Here is a 20,690-nt window from a genome sequence, read left to right as displayed (position 1 = left end):
TCTCCTCCACAGGCTGCAGCGTGGAACCCTGCTCCACCGTGGTACTCCCTGGGCTGCAGGGGGACATCCTGCTTCACCATGGTCCTCACCACAGGCCGCAGGGGACTTCTGCTCCAGCGCCTGGAGCACCTCTCCCCCTCCTTCTACACTGACCTTGGTGCCTGCAAGGCTTTTTCCTCACTCCTCTCACTCTCCCAGCTGCTGTGTGGCGCAGCGTTTTTTTGCTTCCCAGGACATGGCCGAACATCATCGCTCGTTGATGGGAAGTAGAGAATACTTTTTTTCCCCCTCTCTCTGTGCTTCCATGCGGACTTATTTTTTATTTTTATTTTTATTTTCCTCCCCATTCCCTTTCCCTTTAATTAAACTTTTCTCATCTCAAACCTCGAGTTCTCTGTGTTGTATTTTCTCCCCCTTACTCTTTGAGGAGAGGGGGAGTGAGAGAGCGTTTGTGGTGGAGCTCGGCTGCCCACCTGAGTAAAACCACCACAACCAAACAGATAAATGAATTTTCTTATTTTCTGTCAGGAATTAGTTGAAGGAGTAACAGTGTTTTTGGTCTTGACAGCACGTGACCATTCCTGCTGTGGTTATGGGAATACCTGATTAAATAGATTAGGACATATTGCTTGTTGTGGTCCTCCCAAAGGCAGGGAGTAATGCACCCAGTCTGTGCATTACTTATTCAGCATAGCGTTTTTTTTTTCTTCTTCTTCTTCTTTTTTTTTTTTTTTTCCTTAAACTGAGTTTCTAAGCTCTTACTTGCTCAGCTTGGCAAGTACAATGTTTCACAAATTATAGCACACAGAAGGAAACTGAAGTTAAGCTGGTTTCAGCTTCACAAGGAACATTTCTCATAGTGCCATTACTGAGGCTGTTATCTGAAAAATAGCTCTATTAAATGAAGAGCTTTGATATGTAGGCAGAAAATTATCTGATGCGTCTTTCCATGTTAAATTATGGTACTGTTGCACATGCAGGACTGTATTTTTCTTGCAGAAAGAGCCCTTAGGTGTTCATAGGACCAATCGTTTTCTTAACAGGAAGATGTTATTAAAAGTTGTGCACTAAGATGCTTTGTTGCTTGTCATCACAAGTTATGGCTGATGTAAAAGTTACAGGGGAAAAGACAAACTATTATTTCACTGAAATTATGCACGTGCATGAGACCTGCAGAAGGATTTGGGTGGTGAACGGAAGAGGCTGGCAGAGTGGGGGCAGGCTGAGCGAGTGATGTGGAGTGCTGGCACCCGGTGCCATGGCAGGGCTGGGGGGCATTTCGAGGTGGGAGCCTTCCTTCAGCCCAAAATCAAGACCTCTGTGCATGTAGGGAGCAGGGCTAAAGAAGATTTGTTTCTCTTGTGTTTTCTTCTAGTTATTTTAGGTGGGTCCCTCTCAGCGTGCCAGCTTTCATGGGGATCACTGTTGGACACCCATGCGTTGCTGTCACCTGAGCCCCCATGCAGAGCTGCAGTGGCAGGAGGCAGCAAGTGCTGGACTTGGGGCTCTTCAGTGCCTGGATTTGAAGTGCCCATGCCTTTTGTAGGTCTAGTCCTTTGATAGACTAGAAAATAAGTTTGATTTCAGAAGTTCCGTTTATTTCAGCCACCTTGGATTCAAAGAGAAATTACCCACAGAAGTGACTTTCCTGAAGTCATGGCACAAATATTACTCTTTGCCATCTGCTGAAATCCTCCTAGGTGGCTACTCTGATCCATATAAGCTCTGTTATTAAGATGGTAGAACACAGCATGAGTTAGTTTATTTTGCAGTACAAATGTATCTTGTATAGAGTGTCTGAGGCAGGCAATTCAGTAAGTGTAAATAATAATTGATTTTGACAGAAATGCTTTGTGCACTGGAGACCCTTCAGACAAGTAAAGCGCTGCTTTCACACGTTTTGGCCAGCTGCACTGTAGAACAGAACACAGAAACCCAGATTTGTGACACTCCAGGTGATTTCCGCTCCCCTACTGGAAGAGAAGAAAGGATTGCATTGCTTCACGGGTGGGGCTTTTTTGTCTGTGACAAATGCATTGACACGACTTTTCCTGTGATTATTCATTTTCCTTAATGGCTTTGCGAGAGAGGAAGTTCCTTGACAGCATTATGGAAGGAGGCAGCAAGCACGCTGTGGCAGATAGGGGGTGAAAGGCATGTAATATATCCTGGCTCTGCAGCTGTGCTGTGCTGAGAAATGCGGCGCTCTCCCCTGCAAGATGTAGGCAGTGCAGGTTCCTACCCACTGCGGGGCAATCTGTATTCTTAATTAGGGGAGAAACACTCCTGAAAATGACATAAGCAGCAAAGAAAAAAAAGAATACAGAAAATATGATGCACACCATGCACATTAATATGAAGCGCTATGCCTGAGAGGTGCATGGCCAATGGGTTCCAATTTAGCCTTTGCTGCGCTGGGTCTGGTGGCCACCGTCTGACCTTGCCCCATGCCTGGCTGGGCCATGCAGCTGGCTGCAGGCACCCATGTAGGGCACTGCTGGAGCAGGTCCAGAACTGGCAGCAGCAGGAGCCCCGTAGGGATTTGTGAAGCAGCCAGCACATGCTGGGGCTCTTTAATCCGCTGTCGCCGTGTGGCCCTCCTGGGAGAGCGGTGGACGGGGTTGCAGGAGCTGCACCCAGCTGGCTGGGACACGACAAAGCAGCAAAATGCTTTCCACGGTACGAGACCCACTGATGTTAATGGGAGTCTTGATTAAAAACTGTATTCTGCTCAGCAGATGTTTGTGTTTGTGTGGATAACCACCACATTCAGGCAGCCAGGGATTGGAGATCTGGCCGGCAGTATTTCCTGAGCACCCCACAGCCTGGCCTGGCCATAAGAGTTTCAGATGCAGCTCTTTCACACCGGCATGATTTAGTCTATTAGTTACTGGTGTTATTAACATTTTTCTCAAACTGTTTTCTTCCCCACACAATGTACATCTTGTGCATGGAAGCTTTGACATGTTAATTAGCTGAGCTGTTTCAGGCTGGGATTGAACACCGTTCGCACCGCCTGAGTAATGGCAGAGGCTCGGGCAAGCTGCTTAAAGAGTTCTCCACATTAATCCATTTTTTTTGCTGGGTAATAATCAACCACTAGTTTTGCTATCCCTTCAGCCTGTACGTAGAAGAAATGATTTATAGCATCACCAAATAATGGAGGGTTCTTTTTATGGTTTGGCTTTTAAGAACTGACTCTGAGAGACCTTTTGCATCCTGTGTGTTGGCTCACTGTCGCTGGCAGGCAATATCGAGCAGCCTTTCAGGCATTTAGAACATGAGAGCCCTTCTGGGACAACAAATGAAGCTGAACAGTGTTGGAGACAGCTGCAGAGTTTAAGACTTTCTTCTGTGTTAAGCTTTTCAGATACACCCACACGCAACAGCCTTCCTACTTCCAATGGGAAAACTATGTTTTCAGGGTTTTTTTTTGTTTGTTTTTGTGTTTTCATTTTTCCATTTTTTCCCCACTGAGAGCAACTCCTCAAATCCAGACACAAAAGTTTAGACAAATAGCTGTTCCCTTCTTTGACTGTATAGCACAGTATTGAACATTTCGGTGACTCCTGTAGCTTTTCATCTCTCCAGTAAAACTTTCTGCCCATCTCAGTTTGCAGGGGAAGTTATGAATGTGTGAAGTCAGGAGGACACAGTTCTGCAGCAGCCTCAGCACCACTGTCAGACTGTGACATGCTGTTGTAAAGTATTGCGCATAGGGGCCAACAACATGGCATACGCTCCAGAGTGAGTGTACTGATCCATTTTTATAATGCTTCTTGATGCTAGCTGAGATTCAGTGCTCTGAACTTAAAATCTCAGAAATAATAAAATGCAACTAAGATTAAATGGTTGTTGGCTTATATGATATATTAAAAGTAGTCCGTAACGAAGCCAAAACTAACCATATAAGGTCCTGCACTTCCTTTAGTGTAAGGCTTACTGGGGAAATCTTCACCTCAGAGCAGCAGGCCAGAACAAGGATGCTGTCTAATTAAATGCAATCCATGTTCATGATTAGGGGGGTTAGGTATGAACCTCAGTGACACAGGAGGTAGGTGCCAAATAAATTGCAGCATAAACTAGTAAAATTCAAGGCATTTACCAATCACATACAAAAGAGCCCATGAATCATCTAGTTCCATGAAATAAATTAGCATAAATTGAATTAACTAATTAAATTACTTTTAAAAAAAAAAAAAGTTATTTTGATAAGGTGGCATTGTGTCCTCTTGGTTTCTCCCTTTTTTTGAAAGTTCACACAATGAACTTGGAAAATTTAGAAGGCCAGCCTTTTAGGAAAGACAGGTAACTTCCAACATATCCTTCCATCATGGGGTTGATGTGCAAATTTGTGGTATTTTATTGACTACCCATCCGAGATTTCAATGCATAATGTATAATCGTAACAAACAAGATTCATTTTAAAAGTTTTGAAATGTAGTCCACAGACTTTTTTTTTTTTTTTTTTTTAAATAATTATGCACTTTGCTGCTGCTGCAGAAAGCTGTCTGCACAGATAGTCACAGATGCTCAGCCTCATGCTGCTTGGATCCTGAAGCCTCCCACACAGTCATCAGCAGAGAGTATGAAAGACCCAGGGGTCAGCGTGAAGACTAAGCTTTGCCCTTCTTCCTCTACAAACTTCTGCTCATGCCCTCCCACCTCCCACCCCCACTCATCTTCTCTCTTTCTCTCTCTCTTTTTTTTTTTTTTCCCCCTTTTGGAGACAGTAAAATATGACAAATTGGTGGTACATGAGTGGCTGAGTGAGAAGATGTGCTCAGGTTGACCTGTGCAGAGTCTGAAACAAAAATGCCAAAAGGAAACATGCTGTAGTTAACGCAATTTTCAGTTGTCAAAATCCTGCTTCATAAGGCCAGTATTTTCCAAGTTGAATTCACTTTTCGCTGCTTAACTTGAGAAACTTTGGGAGAGTCAAAATTTGCTTTGGTTTTGTCATCTATCTTCCTCCAGAACATTAGGAGCACAGACTAAAACATAAACCTTTTGTAATGACAGAGTTGACAGACTTGAGCCCTGTATTTCAAAGTTTATTTTTGCCTTGAACAGTTTTATACATTATTCCATATTTGCAAGAGATAAATGCATCTTGGAGACTGCTTAAAGGACACATGCAGTGCCCAGTCCAGCCTGCTTTTGTATAGCAGCCATAGAAAACAAAGTGGAGAGAGAAAACTCCAGTTGCTGTTGCTATAGGTAAATTAGGCAGCCTGAAAGTTCTCTGCTGGGAGTTGTCCTTAGGAATTAGCAGCTGGTCAAGGAAGCTGTTTGGTAAAGATGTGCTGAGCAGTGCCTAAAAGCTGTCCTCATGACTCAATATTTCTGTCATGTGTCAGCACCTGGTGAACACACTGATGTCAGTGTTACATTTAGTATTTTAACCATCCCTGACAAGATGAAATATGGTCTTTGAATTCCAGGAACATATGGGATTATTGAGAAAGAAAATTGTGTGAACAAGGGCAATTATAGCAATAACTATCCATGGCATAGACTACACTGAGTCATCCAAGCATAACATGGATATAATGAAAATATTTTTAAAGGCAAACATGATGTAAACCAGTGCCAAAATTATCTAATTTATTATTCTGTCATGAATGATAAATGTAAAAAGAGAAAGAAAATAAGAAAAAACAAACAAAAAACAAACAAACAAACAACCACAAATTCTATTTCACAGAATAATGAGAAGGCATTCCTTTGTGCACTCCTTGCTACCTGATTTGGGTGCTTACAAAGGTATCGAGGCTTCTTTGTAATGGGTATTTGAAAGACAATGAAATATGTTTCCCATCTAAATTCCAATCTGTAAGTTTTCAGGTTATTCATCACTACAAATTTCCCCTCCTATTTAACTTCCTGTTGACACCCCACCATGTCTACACAGCCAATGAAGGAGGCAGTTGGCAGCCTATATATTATAGGAGAACTAGCTTTAACCTTGAAAATGTCATCTACAGGATTGTATCCCTATGATGATGAGCTTTTGGAGCTGATTGCTCTTTGAGATGTAACTTTTCTGGACTTACATGATCATTTTAAGAGAATGGTGAGGGTAATAAGGTTTGACTACAACATGCATTAGGAAAATTAGTCATAATTTTTGTTTTGCCTTTCATTCTTACCCATCATCCTGCTAAAGGGTGAAATTAGTCTTAGAGCCAAAGCTGCGGTCTCTGAGGCACTTGGATGAGGCGTAAACCTTGGGCTGGTTTTCTGCTCTGCTTGTACTCAATTCCAGAAGCACTCTCCCCGTTACGAAGGCTGCATGTTGGCTGTCCTGGAGAGACAGAGGACTCCCACCTCTTCGATGCAGCTCTGGGGCATCATAAAGTGAATTGTTTTTGCTCTGAGGCAGCATATGTGGCAGGTGGGCCTGATTGCCCTACTTCTCATGCCAGGTTGCTGCCATGAATCATTTAGACTGCAACCACATGAGAAGGATGTCCCTACAGCTGTAGGAAAAAAGGAGAGTGGAGAAATCTGTCCCCATGCACCAGTAATTAACAAATGCTATCCATTGTAACAAGAAAAAATGGAGTGTAAATGTGGAAGGCAGTAGTAGAGAGGGGACATGGCAAAGGTTAGGGCCATGCCATAAATGCTTTTGTCCTCAGCACTGGAGCCAGCAGTAGGTGAAAGAACCAAAATCACTGTGTAGCATTTGTATTTAGTAATAAATGCTCTGCTTGTCAACTATGAGTTTCAAAGCACTTAGTGAAGAGGATGGTATCATTATCTTCATTTCACTGATGGTATAAACACATAGTCAGGAAAAGTTACTTGCTGAAGGGCATGCAGCAGGGTAAGAGCAGAGCAATGACAAAAACCCTACTTTTTCTGAAACAATGTCTTTTCTGACTGTACCTGTGCTGCCAAACACCCAAAACATGGGCAACTGGCAAGACCTGATAGTCACCACAGCTGCTTGGCTGCAAGAGAATGCAAAATGCCACTAAAGTTAACTGGCACGTGCATCCCTCTCCTCCTGTACTGCAAGTTCTCTGTCCCCAGCCACAGAAGACAAAGGGGAGAATGCTGGTGTGGTGATGGGAGGAGACTTGGGAAAGCATCTTGTATTTTGCACATATACATGCAAAATACATATAATATATGTATATATGTATTATAATATATATATATTAACATATATATATAGTATATAGTAACTTATAATATATATATATATGTATATATAATATATACATACAAGATACATATTTTGCATGTATATATGCAAAATACAAGATACTTTCCCAAGTCTCCTCCCATACATGTATATGTACATATACGCACATATGTACACACACACGGATTCATATACACAAAATATACAGCGTAGAGCATCTCCCCATCTCTGTTACATTCAGAGACCTGGCAGAATGAGAAGTTTTCCCTTGGAGGCAGAAGCTGACACTCAGAGCTCTGTTTGTCACACCCATAAGCATCATTTCTCACCCAGGTCTTGACCCTGCCCAGCTTATTGGAATAGTTGTGATAGGAGAAATAATGTGCTGCAGATGCTTCTGGAAACAAGCTCCATCCTTAAAGGGGAGCGAATGTTTCTGCTCAGCATATTCTGTCAGTGTAAACTTCAATACAAAAACACTGGCTGCACAGTACCTGGGCCACAGCAGACCACATGATGCAAATATGATTTCTCATATGAGTTAAGCTCTGCTTGTCTGAGCATAACACTAGCACTTATAGAGAACCATTGTTTTTATACCCGTGTTTATAAAGCCTGTCAAAATAATAATTTGAATGAATACAAAGTACTTTTAGGAAATTAAGATTTCTTATTTATTTGGGGGAAAAAACAAAAACAAAAACAAAAACAAAAAACACCACACCAACAAACAAACAACAAAACTAAATTATTTTCCTACTTACTGGCAAAGTCATTCCTGCTACATCATGTATTTTAAAACTCACATCTCATTCAATTAAGATTTCATACCATTGACAAAATGATGCTGTCCTGAAAACAAATATTGCAAAAGCTGCTATATACAAGCCCATAAATAAACTACAAGATTTCCAGGCTTCAAAGACTGAGGACAGGAAGAGATTGTTTAAAGAGTCATTTGCACATTTCTTATTCAGTACATTTGCTGCATTCAGTACCAACAAATACATTGAATCAAACAAAAAGAACAGACTCAGGTGGCAATAGAAAACATTTTTTCTTTGTGTATTTTTTTCACAAGATTATCAAAAGCATAAGAAACCCCATCCACACCCTGATATTATAAATACCGTGTTCTAACTTCTAACCTCATGTGACACAAACAAGATACACTGCTTCATCACAAGCAACATTCAAAAGTTAAAGCATGGGATGCGCGTTATCCTCAGCAGATCTCAGTAGATACAGCATAACGATGCTCCTTCAATACATAATACATCTGTGTCACATTCTCAAGTATAAAACCAAAAACATACTCTTCTTATTTTTGATAAACAACTTTAAAATATGCTATACCTGGATGAAAACCAGATTTAGTCCTTCATACTACTGGCATTTTGTACTGTCGTTTGTATGTCGTGTGCTGTTTTCAAATGGATTTTGGGCAGCGATGTGGGTGACCAATGTACATCCAGGACAGGAGGAAATGGATGCAGTGAAAACCATGTAGAAAGGATTATTCTTAAAAAATAACATTTAAAAAAAAGCTTTGATATGTCCATAGAACTTTTTATGCTACAATAAAATGAATGGAAGAGAAATTATCAAGGAGGGTCTAAATCTATATCCGTGGTCACAGTGTTAAAAACAAAAGCAAAACAAATAAAAAGAAAAAACACACAAAACAAATGCTCCAGTATTAAAAAAAAAAAAAAAAAAAAAAAAAAAAAAGCTTAAAAGCTTAAATATGTTGTCTGCACACAAAATAGACACTTCATACTCTGTTGTCACAGTACTGTTACAATCTCAATCTCCTCTGTACATTGTGAGGGCTCCTTCTGCTGCATCTTTGGGAAAAAAGAAAAACATTCTCAGGCCAAGAAAAGCCAGTATATTTGCAGAGCTGTAAGAAAGTCCAATGCATAAAAAGCTAGGAAAAAGCCATACACAAAAGCCAAAAAAAAAAAAAAAAGACATAAAAGTTTAGATATTTAGCTTTCACTGACCCTCTCTTTATAGTTAGCTGTCAACAACTTATGTTTATTTACCAACAGGCAACACAAGATTAGAAGCCTGTATATTTTATGTATGTATATCTATATGCATATATGCAATGTGTCACATTCTGCTCTGTTCTAGCTGCATAAATTCAGTGTATGTCTGGGAAACTGAAATAATTTGTGTAGACTGATTTAATTTGTAGCCACAGACAGATTGTGGGGTTTCAGTTTGGTGACCATACCAATTCTTGGCCAGGATGGAGAGAAGTTAACGGGAGTTGGAAAAGCTTGGTCCAAATTGAAGTAAATCGGTTTTGTTTTGTTGTTTTTGGTATTTTCTTAGTGCAGGAAGGAAACATGGAGAAAATTTGCTTTGGATCAATAAAAAATGAAACACATTGATGTTTTCTAAACTTTCAACTCCATTTCTTTTGGATGAAGCTTTTCACTGAGTTCAGTCCTAACTGATACATGCTTCGTCTTCCCTAAAGATCAATTTATTTATTCTTTCTAAAATTTACTATCAAATAAACAATTTCCCACCTGCACATCAGGGTGCAAATGCCTTTTTTCTTTGAAATCAGTAGCAGGTATCTTGCTAGAATCACTGGGGCCAGAAGTCCTACTTTTGTAATGCTTTGCTAGCCCATTAGGACAGCCTATATAATTCCTTGGTAATTCCTACAACCCAGTATGCGTGAGCTGGGGAGACACCTACTGCAAACAAGAGGAGCTGGGGATAAGGAGATGTGGCTGCACAGCCACTCTGCAAAAAGGCACTCATCTTTGGCAATTAGTCTTGGGGACCCTGGCTGCTGAGTAAATCCTAGACCAATTCACATATTTTGGGGCTCTGACCGCCTCCATTGCTCACAGTCTGCTCTACGCCCAGCTGAAAGGGTTCATCTCTTGCACAGCCCAGATTGCACTCTCTTGTGCTCAAACATCACTTTGGTGAACCTACAAAATACTGGTCAGAAGAAAAATTACAGTATTTTTTCCCCTTAAAGATACTTCATAGCAGTACTAAACCAGAAGTTATTAAGTGCTGAGTGGAGTTTAAAAACACAAAAGACTCAGCAGAGACCTATTTAAAAGATGCCTGTAGGTAACAATACACAGACTTATTTCTAGTTTGGCTGTCTTCACAGTATACCGTTGTGTTACTTTGTGGTTGGAATACAGTGTCTCAATCTGACTGATAAAAGGAGGAAGATAAGTCACAGTGCCAGGGCTGGATTTCCAAAGGCTGCAGTGCATTTGCAAAATGCACTTGATGGACAGTTGTTGACTGCATCCAAAGCTTCAGCTAGAGCAATACAAACACTTCATATTGTGATATGTCAGCAGACACAAATCAGTGATAGAAATGCTGTGGACTGCTATAGGAAAACCTTAGTCGTTTCTGCCTTTTCTAGGTATGATGTAAACAGCAATATCTAAAATACTAATAGGCCACAAATAGGAGTATTACATGTTTCGTATACAGTTCATGTGTATAAAGACATGTGTGTATATTAGCCTTGCTAATTCCATGCCCATGTCTGGCAGCTGAATAGCTTGAATTTGGTTCTCCCCCAAGTCCTGGTTTCTTTGTAGTATTTAAATTAATCACCACACTATGTATTTTGAATAAGCGTCACTTCAATAATTGCATTCTGTAAGGTAATAAATGTAAACAGAGAGTGCACAGCAAGACCAGAATTGCCCCATTACAACATCACAATGGGAAACGTTTTATTTTAGAGCATAAAAATCCATCTTTCCCGAGGTATGTTGCCTTTCCTCAGTTCTGGGAGCTGGAATGGTTCAGACAGAATAAACCCTTCTTGCATACCTAGTGTTTTCATCATTGCTGACAAGACCATCCAGTGTATATTTGTGCTAGTTACTTTTAGATACTGCTAACAGGCAAGTGGTAGAATGTGGTAGTTTCAAAGGCAAGCAGATGAGCGCTATTTAGTTGACAAAATATGGCAATTTCCAATTTATTAGGCAGTGATTAAAAAAGCAGTTTTCTACTGGTATTAACAGTGAGAAAAAAACTGGTGGACACTGTGTCAGAAGTCCTGAATGTATAGCTTGCTTTTCACTGAGGAGCTGGTATTACTGTCAGACTGCTGATAAATCAATGCGGTTGGCTGAATTGGTGCTTTTATCCCAGGTGTTCAGCTTTGTGGGAGTTGTGCCTGGCCTGTTCCCAGTCATCTAGAAAAAATAATATTGAAAGTAGATTTATTTATTTTGCTAAACCACTCTTGTCTGATGAAATAAAAGCTTGAAAGCATCTATTTAGGTTACAACATTGTCACGGAGTCTTGAGAGCATATGCCATAAAGGATTTTTAATAGTTATTGCAAAGATCTAAGGTGATTGGCAGCGATCACTTAATAATACCTATCACTTCAGAAGTCTGGCTCTTTATAAAAACAAATGTATTTTGCCTCAAGACAATTTATGGAGAGCTGGAAAAGCATATGCACACATTGATTTATTTAAGAGTTTATTTCTCAGACTTAAATGTAAAAGTGCCCTATCAAAAAGTCATAGTCATCAGACAAATACATTGCCAAAGTGCAGCTTGAATGCATAATATGAAGTCCATTACAAGACATGGGAATAGTTTCACTGAACTGTACTCCAGGCTGCTAAAACTTGTTTACTTCCATTTCATAGTTTACCAGAGAGTAAAATTTTGACCTTTGCTTTCAAAACACATACTGTAGCTGCAACGTAATACTTGCAGGTTCCACCTGTCTACGCCATGCATTAAGTTAGGTGCTCATGTGCCTTCTGAGTCCTGGTCTTTCAACAGAGTTTAATGTGGAGCACTTTCTAGTACAATACACAGGAAAAAAAAGAAAAGACATACTCACAATGTCTGAATTGAAGGGTTTCACATTGATGTTGCGAGTTGAGCTACTGGTAAGGGACCAGACCTTGGTTTTGTGCTTAAAAGCAGCTCTAACCTTTGGGAAAAAAATAAAAGAAGATAGAAAGAAGATTTCTTTAAAAATGTTGTGTGTGTTTTCTCGGGTACAGCCTACAATTACGTCCCCATTAGCACTCCTCAAGATTAATGTCACTAAAACCAACACAATGTACTAAAAGCATGAACCAAAAACCACAGTCTGCCTCTTCATTTTTCTTTGTATTTAAAGTCTTATTTTAAATTTTAACTTCTGATTTCAATTATGCATAGATTAAATACAAAACATTTTATAAACTCATTGGATTTCATTTCTCTGACAATATTTTCATGCTATCTTGGTTATCCCATACTTCTACATACATGTCCAAGATATGACTGTATTGCTACTCATCTTGTTAGAAAAAAAAATAATTAATAAAAGTAATAAAAGAAAAAAAAATGCAGGGTATGTAAGCATAAGGGAATTATCTGCTCTTAATACATATAGTAGCTAAATCAAGATGTAAGTTCAAACTGCAGTGAAAAAAAGATGAAAAGGAGATGTTAGGAGGTGCAGTAGCAAGGCCCTGAGACAAACTGAGGGAGTCTGAGGGGTTCATTCATGGGGCTTTTGCAGATTTTGCTTTACAGTCTCTGTTTTACTCCCATGGTAAGAAGTAAAGCACCCTTGCAGTTTTTTAGACACGCATAGCGTGCAACAAAGCCAATAGGACCTGCTCTCTAAAAATGCCAATTCATGTTACCTATACATGAACTATTTTTTGAGGATTCAAATTCTGAAAGGTTTCTGAATTTAATTTCTCATTTGGTTTTGGTTAAAATGGTAGTAATTCAAATATTTGTATTTGATGTGACATTTGATGCTTGACAGAAGGAGGAAAGCTTTCTGAGCGTGGGAGAAAATAGGATAAAGAAATATTTTCCTCTATACCTTGAACCTGCCTGCTTAACTTTAGTTGATTCCAATAAAGATCAAGTATTTTACAGTCAGTCTTGACTCTTTAAGCTGACTGTAGCAAAGGTCATGTCAATGCTCTAAGATTGAATATGTTGGCAAATATTAATGAAAAATAACCTTAGTGAAACAACTCCACAGAAGAGTGCTTTGTATGCTGATGGAGAAGAAATAGGTGATAGAGAAGCTCTGCAGCATCCAAAAGGAATTGCTGCGGAAGAATCCAAGCAGTACCCCTGTCAGCATGCTGGAAATGTTTTTTTTTGTAAGAAACTTTCATTATCTGTAATGCATTTTGCTGAGGATTTTCTGCTCTCTGCTATGGGAGGAGGGGATGCTGGGAGCTCCCAGCGCAGCAGAGATGGTCTCTGTGACATCAGTTATGTCTTGGCTTTACCCGAGCTGCTCGGAGACAGCCTTCATGCAAAGGATGCGTCTTGGTCCATTGTGAAAACCTCTGCTTCCAGCCAAGAAAAATACCTGGAATATGTTCTACTCTGTTTAGTTTCCCATTAAGAACTGCATGAGCAGTCTCCAAAAGTATGTTTTGCTGAGATTAATGTTTATTTTCCTCTCTGGGACTGCAGATGTAACAAAGCCAGAGGCTCCCTAGCAGGGACTGCCAGAGTGAGTCCTGCTGCCACTGCCTAAACATCCTCCCTCAGCAGCACAGCCCGCGCCCTGCTCATCCCTCCATCCCTCCAGGGACTGCACCTGTATCTTGAGCTGCCTTCTCTCAGCTTTTTTGGAAATGCTTCTTTCTTATGTTAAATAAAATAAATGCCAAATCCGGGTCAAAACTCTGTAAGCCATAAAATCACTAACAACAGTCATGTGTTATTGAAGGAAAAAAGAAATCAACTCCATAGCAGGCAACAATAATGGGGACTTTTTTTATCTTACACTCATGTTACATGAATTTCTTAACACCAAATTTTTGGACTCCATTTTGTAACATACCTCTGAATTCAGAAGACAGTGAAAAAGGAACATGAAAAATCCCTGAAAACAGATAAAAGGGAGAAGGGTGAAGACTCTGAAGAATAACATATAACATATTTCTCACTGTATTGTATAAAGCATGTATCAAGTAGATGAAGCTCTATAAATACACTGAAGAGTAGACTTAATTGTGCCCCATGTTAAACTGGAGAAAACTGCTGCATTAGGCTACTCTGCATCTTACCAAGACTTTTTCATGTAAAACCTCTCAAACTTTGGAGTGTTTTGGGGTGGTTGCAAATAATCCATAATTCTTCTCATGAGCTACAAGAGAACATTTTGTCTGTGCTTGAAAATGTAGAGGCAGAGGAAAATGCTTTTGGGGAAACAGCAGATACTTACTTTTTAGAAAGATGTATTATCATTGGCAAAATTTTCACAACAGAGTTTTAGTATCTTTAGACTTTTTGCCCAACAGAAACCAAAAAGTTCCCAGCCCTTTCCCCCACATTCTTTCTTTTTTCCTTTTTTTTTTTTTTTTTTTTTTTTCTTTCTTAGGGGTTATTCAGCCAAACTTTTTAAATTGGATGATTTTTTTACTTTGAATGTTTAATTTGCATAAAAATTTAACCTTTTCTGATAAGTTTATTGGGAGAACTGCATTACACTCGTATTTGTTCCTGAGACATCATAGGATTTGCAACAGTTAATTTTTTCCCCTTTTGCAACCATTTTTTGGGAAGGAATTACAACATACCTGTGGACTGATGCATCTACTGAAACCTCTGCTTGAAGCTAGGCAGATGCTTGCATTCTTTCCTGAACAGAGCTATTTTTCTGGATTGGGGTTTTAAGAATCACGTGCTGCTTTCTGCAACATGCAGAGCAGCTTCCCTTTTCTCCTTGTGCTCCACCGTTCCCAGCAACTTCTGTTTGCTTTCATTTATTCTCAGTAACAAAGCCTCAAACTGACAGAAAATTCGTTCCAGTATCTTTAATGGGAGAATCTTGCCTTTACCTTTAAGAATCTTGCCTTTGATACCCAATGCTAGAAGAGTGAATCTATTTCTCAAGCTCACTGTCTCATTTATTTAATTATTGCTACTGGAAACATTAAGGAGTGGGGTGAAAGTTCTGTTCATACCGAGACTAAACAATTGCCAGCACTGTATGATCAGCACAGACATAAAAGACACAGGAAAGAACACAGAAAAAAAAAAATCCAATAAATACAAGCATGTGAAAACATTACTACTGATCCAGTTACTGGATCTCAACAGCAGTTCAGTAGCCATACCCCTTCCCACCATTCCCACCAGGTACTTACTTGTAGTGAATTGAAAACAGCAAACATATACTGAAATACCAACGTGTGGGTATTGACAGCCAGAATCCCAAAGATCCACGAGCTTCCCAAGATTGGTAAGAGAACAGCAACGGCTTTAGCTGTTAGTCTGAAAGAGAAAATAATGATGGAAAATGTGATGAGACAGTTAAACAAGTTTCAGACCACACACTAGGGAATTTATCAATTACTTCCTGGCAGAAAGGCAGTGTGTCTATGACTCTCTGCCATAAAATTTTGCCATAAAATTCTTTTAATGGGCGAGTCTCTTAATTATACATTCCTCATCTATGAAAATGGAGATAACAGAATTTTTATGTCACATGGAATAAATACAGACTGAGAGAGGCAGTAACTCAGGGTGCTGGGGAAGAGATGGAGAGATGGTCATATAGCTGCTATAGCCATATCTTCAGTCTGCAGTGAAGTATACTCCTTTCTTCAATGAGGAATAGTAAGTGTAAGTACAGAGAGCAGAAACTTGGAACAGAGGCAGGATCACATGGAAAAAAAAAACAAACAAACAAAACACTATGTAGTATATCAAAAATACATTTGCTCAGCTTGACTCACTAGTCAAGACAGCTTGGTATTATTGCTCTTCTAGAAAGTGACTTGGGAATTTTAATCACCACAAATGGGAAAAAATGCTATCTGCCTCTGCCAAACATAAATCCTTTAACACCAAGATACTTTTCTGCAACCTCCCTGCTTTGTTCAGAGCTGATTCAGAGAAATGTATGCCAAATATTGAAATAAGTAACTTGTGTTTCTTGGAGGTGTCCCCTGATATACGTTCTCTCTGCTTAGCTTGGAGTATTTGGCAGAATTTCAGTAAAAGGTGATACGACAGCTGAAAAGGTAACAGCACCAAGAAAATAAGAGGGATTTTTGTTTTAGCCTTAATGAGCTATGTATGGGATGTTTGTTATAATGGAAGATTAAAAGAAATTGTAGTATACCAGAGAATTAAATGATCACAGAAAGCTTTCTGCAGCAGCTGAATTCTGAGGATTTAATTCTATATAGTTCGGTTCTTGTGCTCATTTTCTGCGTTGACGTAAACATTGCAAATATCTCCCTCTGCATCAGAATGATACTCATCCACTTCCAAGAAAGGCAGGCTCAGCTGATGAAATGTAACTCTCTGAGATTATTGCTTATCTCACACAATTGTGTTCTCCTTATGAAGCCTTCGGAGCATCATCTCTGATTGATGCTAATGAATTGCACTAAAGAATTATACTTCTGTGTCTGCATACACCCTGTAATATTGGCTGCAAGAGTATTGTAGTAATAGCCCTACAGAGTGTTCCTAGTGTAATCACAGAAAAAAGTAAGACAACAGGATTACTCTACAGAGGTCCTTGGCAGAGGATGTTAGGTATGTCTGAAACAGATCCGATCACAGCAGATAGTTCTGTCCTTGGTGGGTCAATGTGGCAATTCAGTTGCAGCTGCTAGCACAAAGTCCCTGATCATTTGTGTGCAGAAAGGTAGGAGTATGTGTTCAGAGAATCACAGAATCACAGAATCACAGAATCACAGAATTGTCTAGGTTGGAAGAGACCTCAAAATCATTGAGTCCAACCTCTGACTTAACAATAACAAGTCCTCCACTAAACTATATCGCTAAGTTCAACATCTAAACGTCTTTTAAAGACCACCAGGGATGGTGACTCCACCACTTCCCTGGGCAGCCCATTCCAATGCCTAACAACCCTTTCAGTAAAGAAGTTGTTCCTAAAACACCCATGGCGCAACTTTAGCCCGTTCCTCCTCGTCCTGTCACTCTTCTTGGCTTTTCTAATAGGGATATGGTGGTCTGTCCAGTCTAACCCATGACAACAGTCCTGGTTTTAGCCTGATCCATCTGTTTCTTGATTAAGACAATAAACACCTCCACAGATGGTGTTCACATCTGTTGGAGCCAGTAAAGGCAGGTAGAATGTAAGGCAAGGCCAGGTGACTCATTAGGAGTTAAGTCACCACTCGCTTCTCCCAGTAAATGCCATGCACCCAGTTCACGGCACTGAGCAGTCGTGATGTCTGTCCACTCTTTAATCATGCAAAACTCCTCACGAATCCCACAGGACAAAACACACTTGCTGTCAAAACCCTACTAACTAGGCAGCCCACTGCTATTTTGCCTGTCAAGGATGAATAGCTGTTGAACCTTTGAACAGCCAGGCATCACATTCACAGCAACAGCTATCAAAGGACAAACTCTTCCTCTGTGGCAGATGAGCGCAGTGTTAGTGGCACAAGGCAGAAAGCACAAGGAAGGAAACTGCCCCTGCCCCTACTTTGAAACGTCCTGCACTAGAGATCTGATTGTTATTTACCACAGAGCTTACAAGCATGGACTTAACTCCTGTTGTGGTCCACTGGATTTGAGCACATTCTTACACTTCAATATGTGTTTAAGATATTTAGTGTATAAAGAAGACCAGAAAACAGTAAAGGGAACAAAAGCTGGGAGAATCTAAAAGCCAGTTCACACACAAAAAAGCTTCATTTCTCAGAAATTAGAAGATTTTTATTTAGCTGGAAGCCTATACAGGAGAAAAAGTTGTTTTAGGGAGATTAATGTTGTACTTCTGCCTTCTAGCCCCTTGTACAGGTTAAAGTACAGGTTCAGGAGAGAAGTGAATAGAGCTGCATGACAAGAGACCACTTATAATTACAACACAAGACAAATGAGAGTGTTGTACAACACAATTCAATGAAGAAATCTTTTAATGAAATACTTAGATTCAAGGCATCTCGTTCATTTCAGTGACCTGATCACTTCATTATATCCTTGATTAAAAGTGTATGTTGAAACATTGCATGGGATTCAGGTTTATTGGAAAATCTGAGACAGGGAAGAATCAGGAATCTTTTTTGCCTCTATTGATAAGCATCTTAATTTCCTTGGCCATGAATATTTCTGCACAATTTAATTTAATTCTGCAAAGAGTTTGTTCAGCCAGAAAATGAAAGAATACAATAAAGCCTGAGCTCTCTTATTTAATTACAATATGCATTTAAGAAGATACAATTTTAAATCAGCCAAGTGATAGAAGTTTATTTTCATGAATCAAGGATGTTTTGTTTTTCTCTGTAGAGATTAAAGTTCATCACCTCAACTGTAACATAAGAGATGTGCTTCACTGGGGAACTGCCAGCAGACTGCCTCTTGCAACAAACACGGAGCAGAAAGACAACTATAACCTACAGAGCTCTCATGCCTTCAGGAAAATGCATCTTCAGAGTAGACAGTGGTACATGAACACCCAGAGGATGGATCAGGTAGATTCAGACTCCATGATGGTCTGGAATTCCCCTCTAACCCGATACAGCAGGTGATTGGTATGCCCAACACAGCTACACTTGTAAACACTTTTCATTACAAACCACTTTTTTTTTTTTCTCTTTAATTCCCACACTGTCTATTTTTATAAAACTTGCAGTTTGAAATATAATCTTCCCTACCTGGTTTGTTGCCAGAAATTTCATTATTTCTTTTTGAGTCAGCATAAAAAGCTTCATCAGTAACTTGTAGTTTGTGTGAGAATTGAGTTACGTGCTCAGCTGCAATGTTCTTAAAATCGTTCTTACAGTTTGGATTTTCAGTAACTTTTAACATCATGAATGTCTTGTGTTTCTTTTTTTAAAAAACAAACAAACAAAACAGGTAAAGATAAAGACTGCTCTCTCGCTCACTTTTTGTCACATGTTTCAGCACTTATTCAGCAAAACTACATATCTAAAAAAGAAAACAAAATACAGATGTGTGGGATTTTTCATGCACATGTACGCATGTTTCACAACCACCCATTTACACAAGCAGTCATTTGAGGATGAAATTCTTTTAAGACTATCTAACAGTCTGTTCTGCCTCTGTATCACTTAGATCTCATTGTCTTTTAAAAATTACCTTAATTATTTGCTTGCTTTGAAATTCATCCTGTGTATGAAATTATTAGTTCAAGGTGTTTGTTCCTTTTAGTCACCAAGCAAAGGAGTCAGCTCTATTGTTCCTGGTCCTGTTTTATTTTCTTCCATTTACCCCACCCCTCCCCATCTTTATTTCATTTTGTCTTCAAAGAAGAAAAATACTATATATACTAAAATACTATATAATATATAGTATTGTAAACTATATAATATTGTAAACTATATAGTATATTATATACTATATACTACATATAATAGTACTATATAATATATATACTATATACAGTACTATATAATATATAATATTATATACTATATATAGAGAGAGAAAAATACTATATAAATACTAAAAATACTATATATACTAAAATGTAAAATGCTGTGTCAGAACATTATTAAGGCTACAAGGTTAAAAATCACTGAAAAAATCTAAAAAATACAAAAGTTAATGTTCCACTAGGCACATTTATTCCACCACACTGCGCATACTTTTTTTTTTATTCCCATTTTTCTTTGCTACATGAATATTTTACTAGATTAGTTCTAATACACTAAGATATAGAGTGCAATCAAATGCATGTTGTGTTTGGAGAAGGAATACTGCATGACTTAAACTGTGCAATGTTAAAAAAAAAAAAGTCACTTCCATCATTTGAGCTTTATGTCGTCTAAAAAATTGGTGACATGAAGAACCCACACTTTGGGGCAAAGGCAGATCCTTGCAGATATGGGGGTCTAGCTCAAACAAGGTTTCATAAACCTTGCTAAAACCTTTCTTTGTCCTCGTGACCTAAATGCATTGGAAAGCAGAATGGCCATTGCCTTATAAAAGAACCCTTGAAATTTGTCCTGTGTGCCCCTTCTCCTCCTTTGGCCTTTGAAATCAGAACCATAATAGCAGCTTATTTGTCACATGTCCTTTTAAAAGCTCAGATAATGTTGCTCTTCTGCAGTCTAATAGCATTAAGTTTTGAAAGCTTTTTGTGTCTCTGCATCTGTGTACACTGACTGATCAGCCCTGGGACTAATTAATTAAGAACAAAGCAAAAGCAGCACAAGCTTTCTTTTCTCCTTTCTATTGTTTCCTTTTGCCAGTATATTTTTAAACATATGTACTCGTTATTACTTTATAATATAGAAAACTTCTGTAAAATACAAAAAACTATCTTGAGTCTGATTAAATTTTTATATCTGGTGCGTATGGAATAGCCCTTGGGATATTTCTGGCTGTACACAGCCTATCTATCAAGTCAGGCTACTCTTAACAATATTTCTCACTCTGCCCAGTACTAATGATCTCTGCAGCTGCACTGCAGAGCCTTCTGAAGTGCTGCTCACCAAGAATCACTTTGGTGTGACTTGATTGCATTCTGATTCACACAGCTGTTTATTGCAAAAAGAAAGCAGCAATGAGTTGG

The 20,690-nt window shown here is 39.1% G+C and overlaps 2 protein-coding genes across 6 annotated transcripts in view; one reads left to right on the top strand and one right to left on the bottom strand.

The window, feature by feature from the left end:
• Nucleotides 1-20,690, top strand: part of LOC311420608 (uncharacterized protein) — a 363,195-nt gene that overhangs the window by 284,526 nt on the left and 57,979 nt on the right. Inside the window, exon 6 of the mRNA XM_084491669.1 lies at nucleotides 18,440-18,624. Coding sequence (XP_084347795.1) covers nucleotides 18,440-18,624 — 185 coding nt within the window. The remainder of the gene's footprint in view (nucleotides 1-18,439; nucleotides 18,625-20,690) is intronic.
• Nucleotides 10,861-20,690, bottom strand: part of ADGRD1 (adhesion G protein-coupled receptor D1) — a 157,756-nt gene continuing 147,926 nt past the window's right edge. For all 5 annotated transcript variants that reach the window (XM_084491653.1, XM_084491655.1, XM_084491654.1 and 2 more), the window contains 4 exons: nucleotides 15,313-15,439; nucleotides 14,004-14,045; nucleotides 12,033-12,125; nucleotides 10,861-11,364 (listed from right to left, as the gene is read on the bottom strand). In XM_084491653.1, coding sequence (XP_084347779.1) covers nucleotides 11,269-11,364; nucleotides 12,033-12,125; nucleotides 14,004-14,045; nucleotides 15,313-15,439 — 358 coding nt within the window. In that variant the 3' untranslated portion in view covers nucleotides 10,861-11,268. The remainder of the gene's footprint in view (nucleotides 11,365-12,032; nucleotides 12,126-14,003; nucleotides 14,046-15,312; nucleotides 15,440-20,690) is intronic.

This window comes from Aythya ferina, assembly GCF_964211825.1.
Source record: "Aythya ferina genome assembly, chromosome: 17".
NCBI classification, from domain to species: Eukaryota; Metazoa; Chordata; class Aves; order Anseriformes; family Anatidae; genus Aythya; species Aythya ferina.
This window is presented reverse-complemented; position numbering and strand designations above follow the sequence as displayed.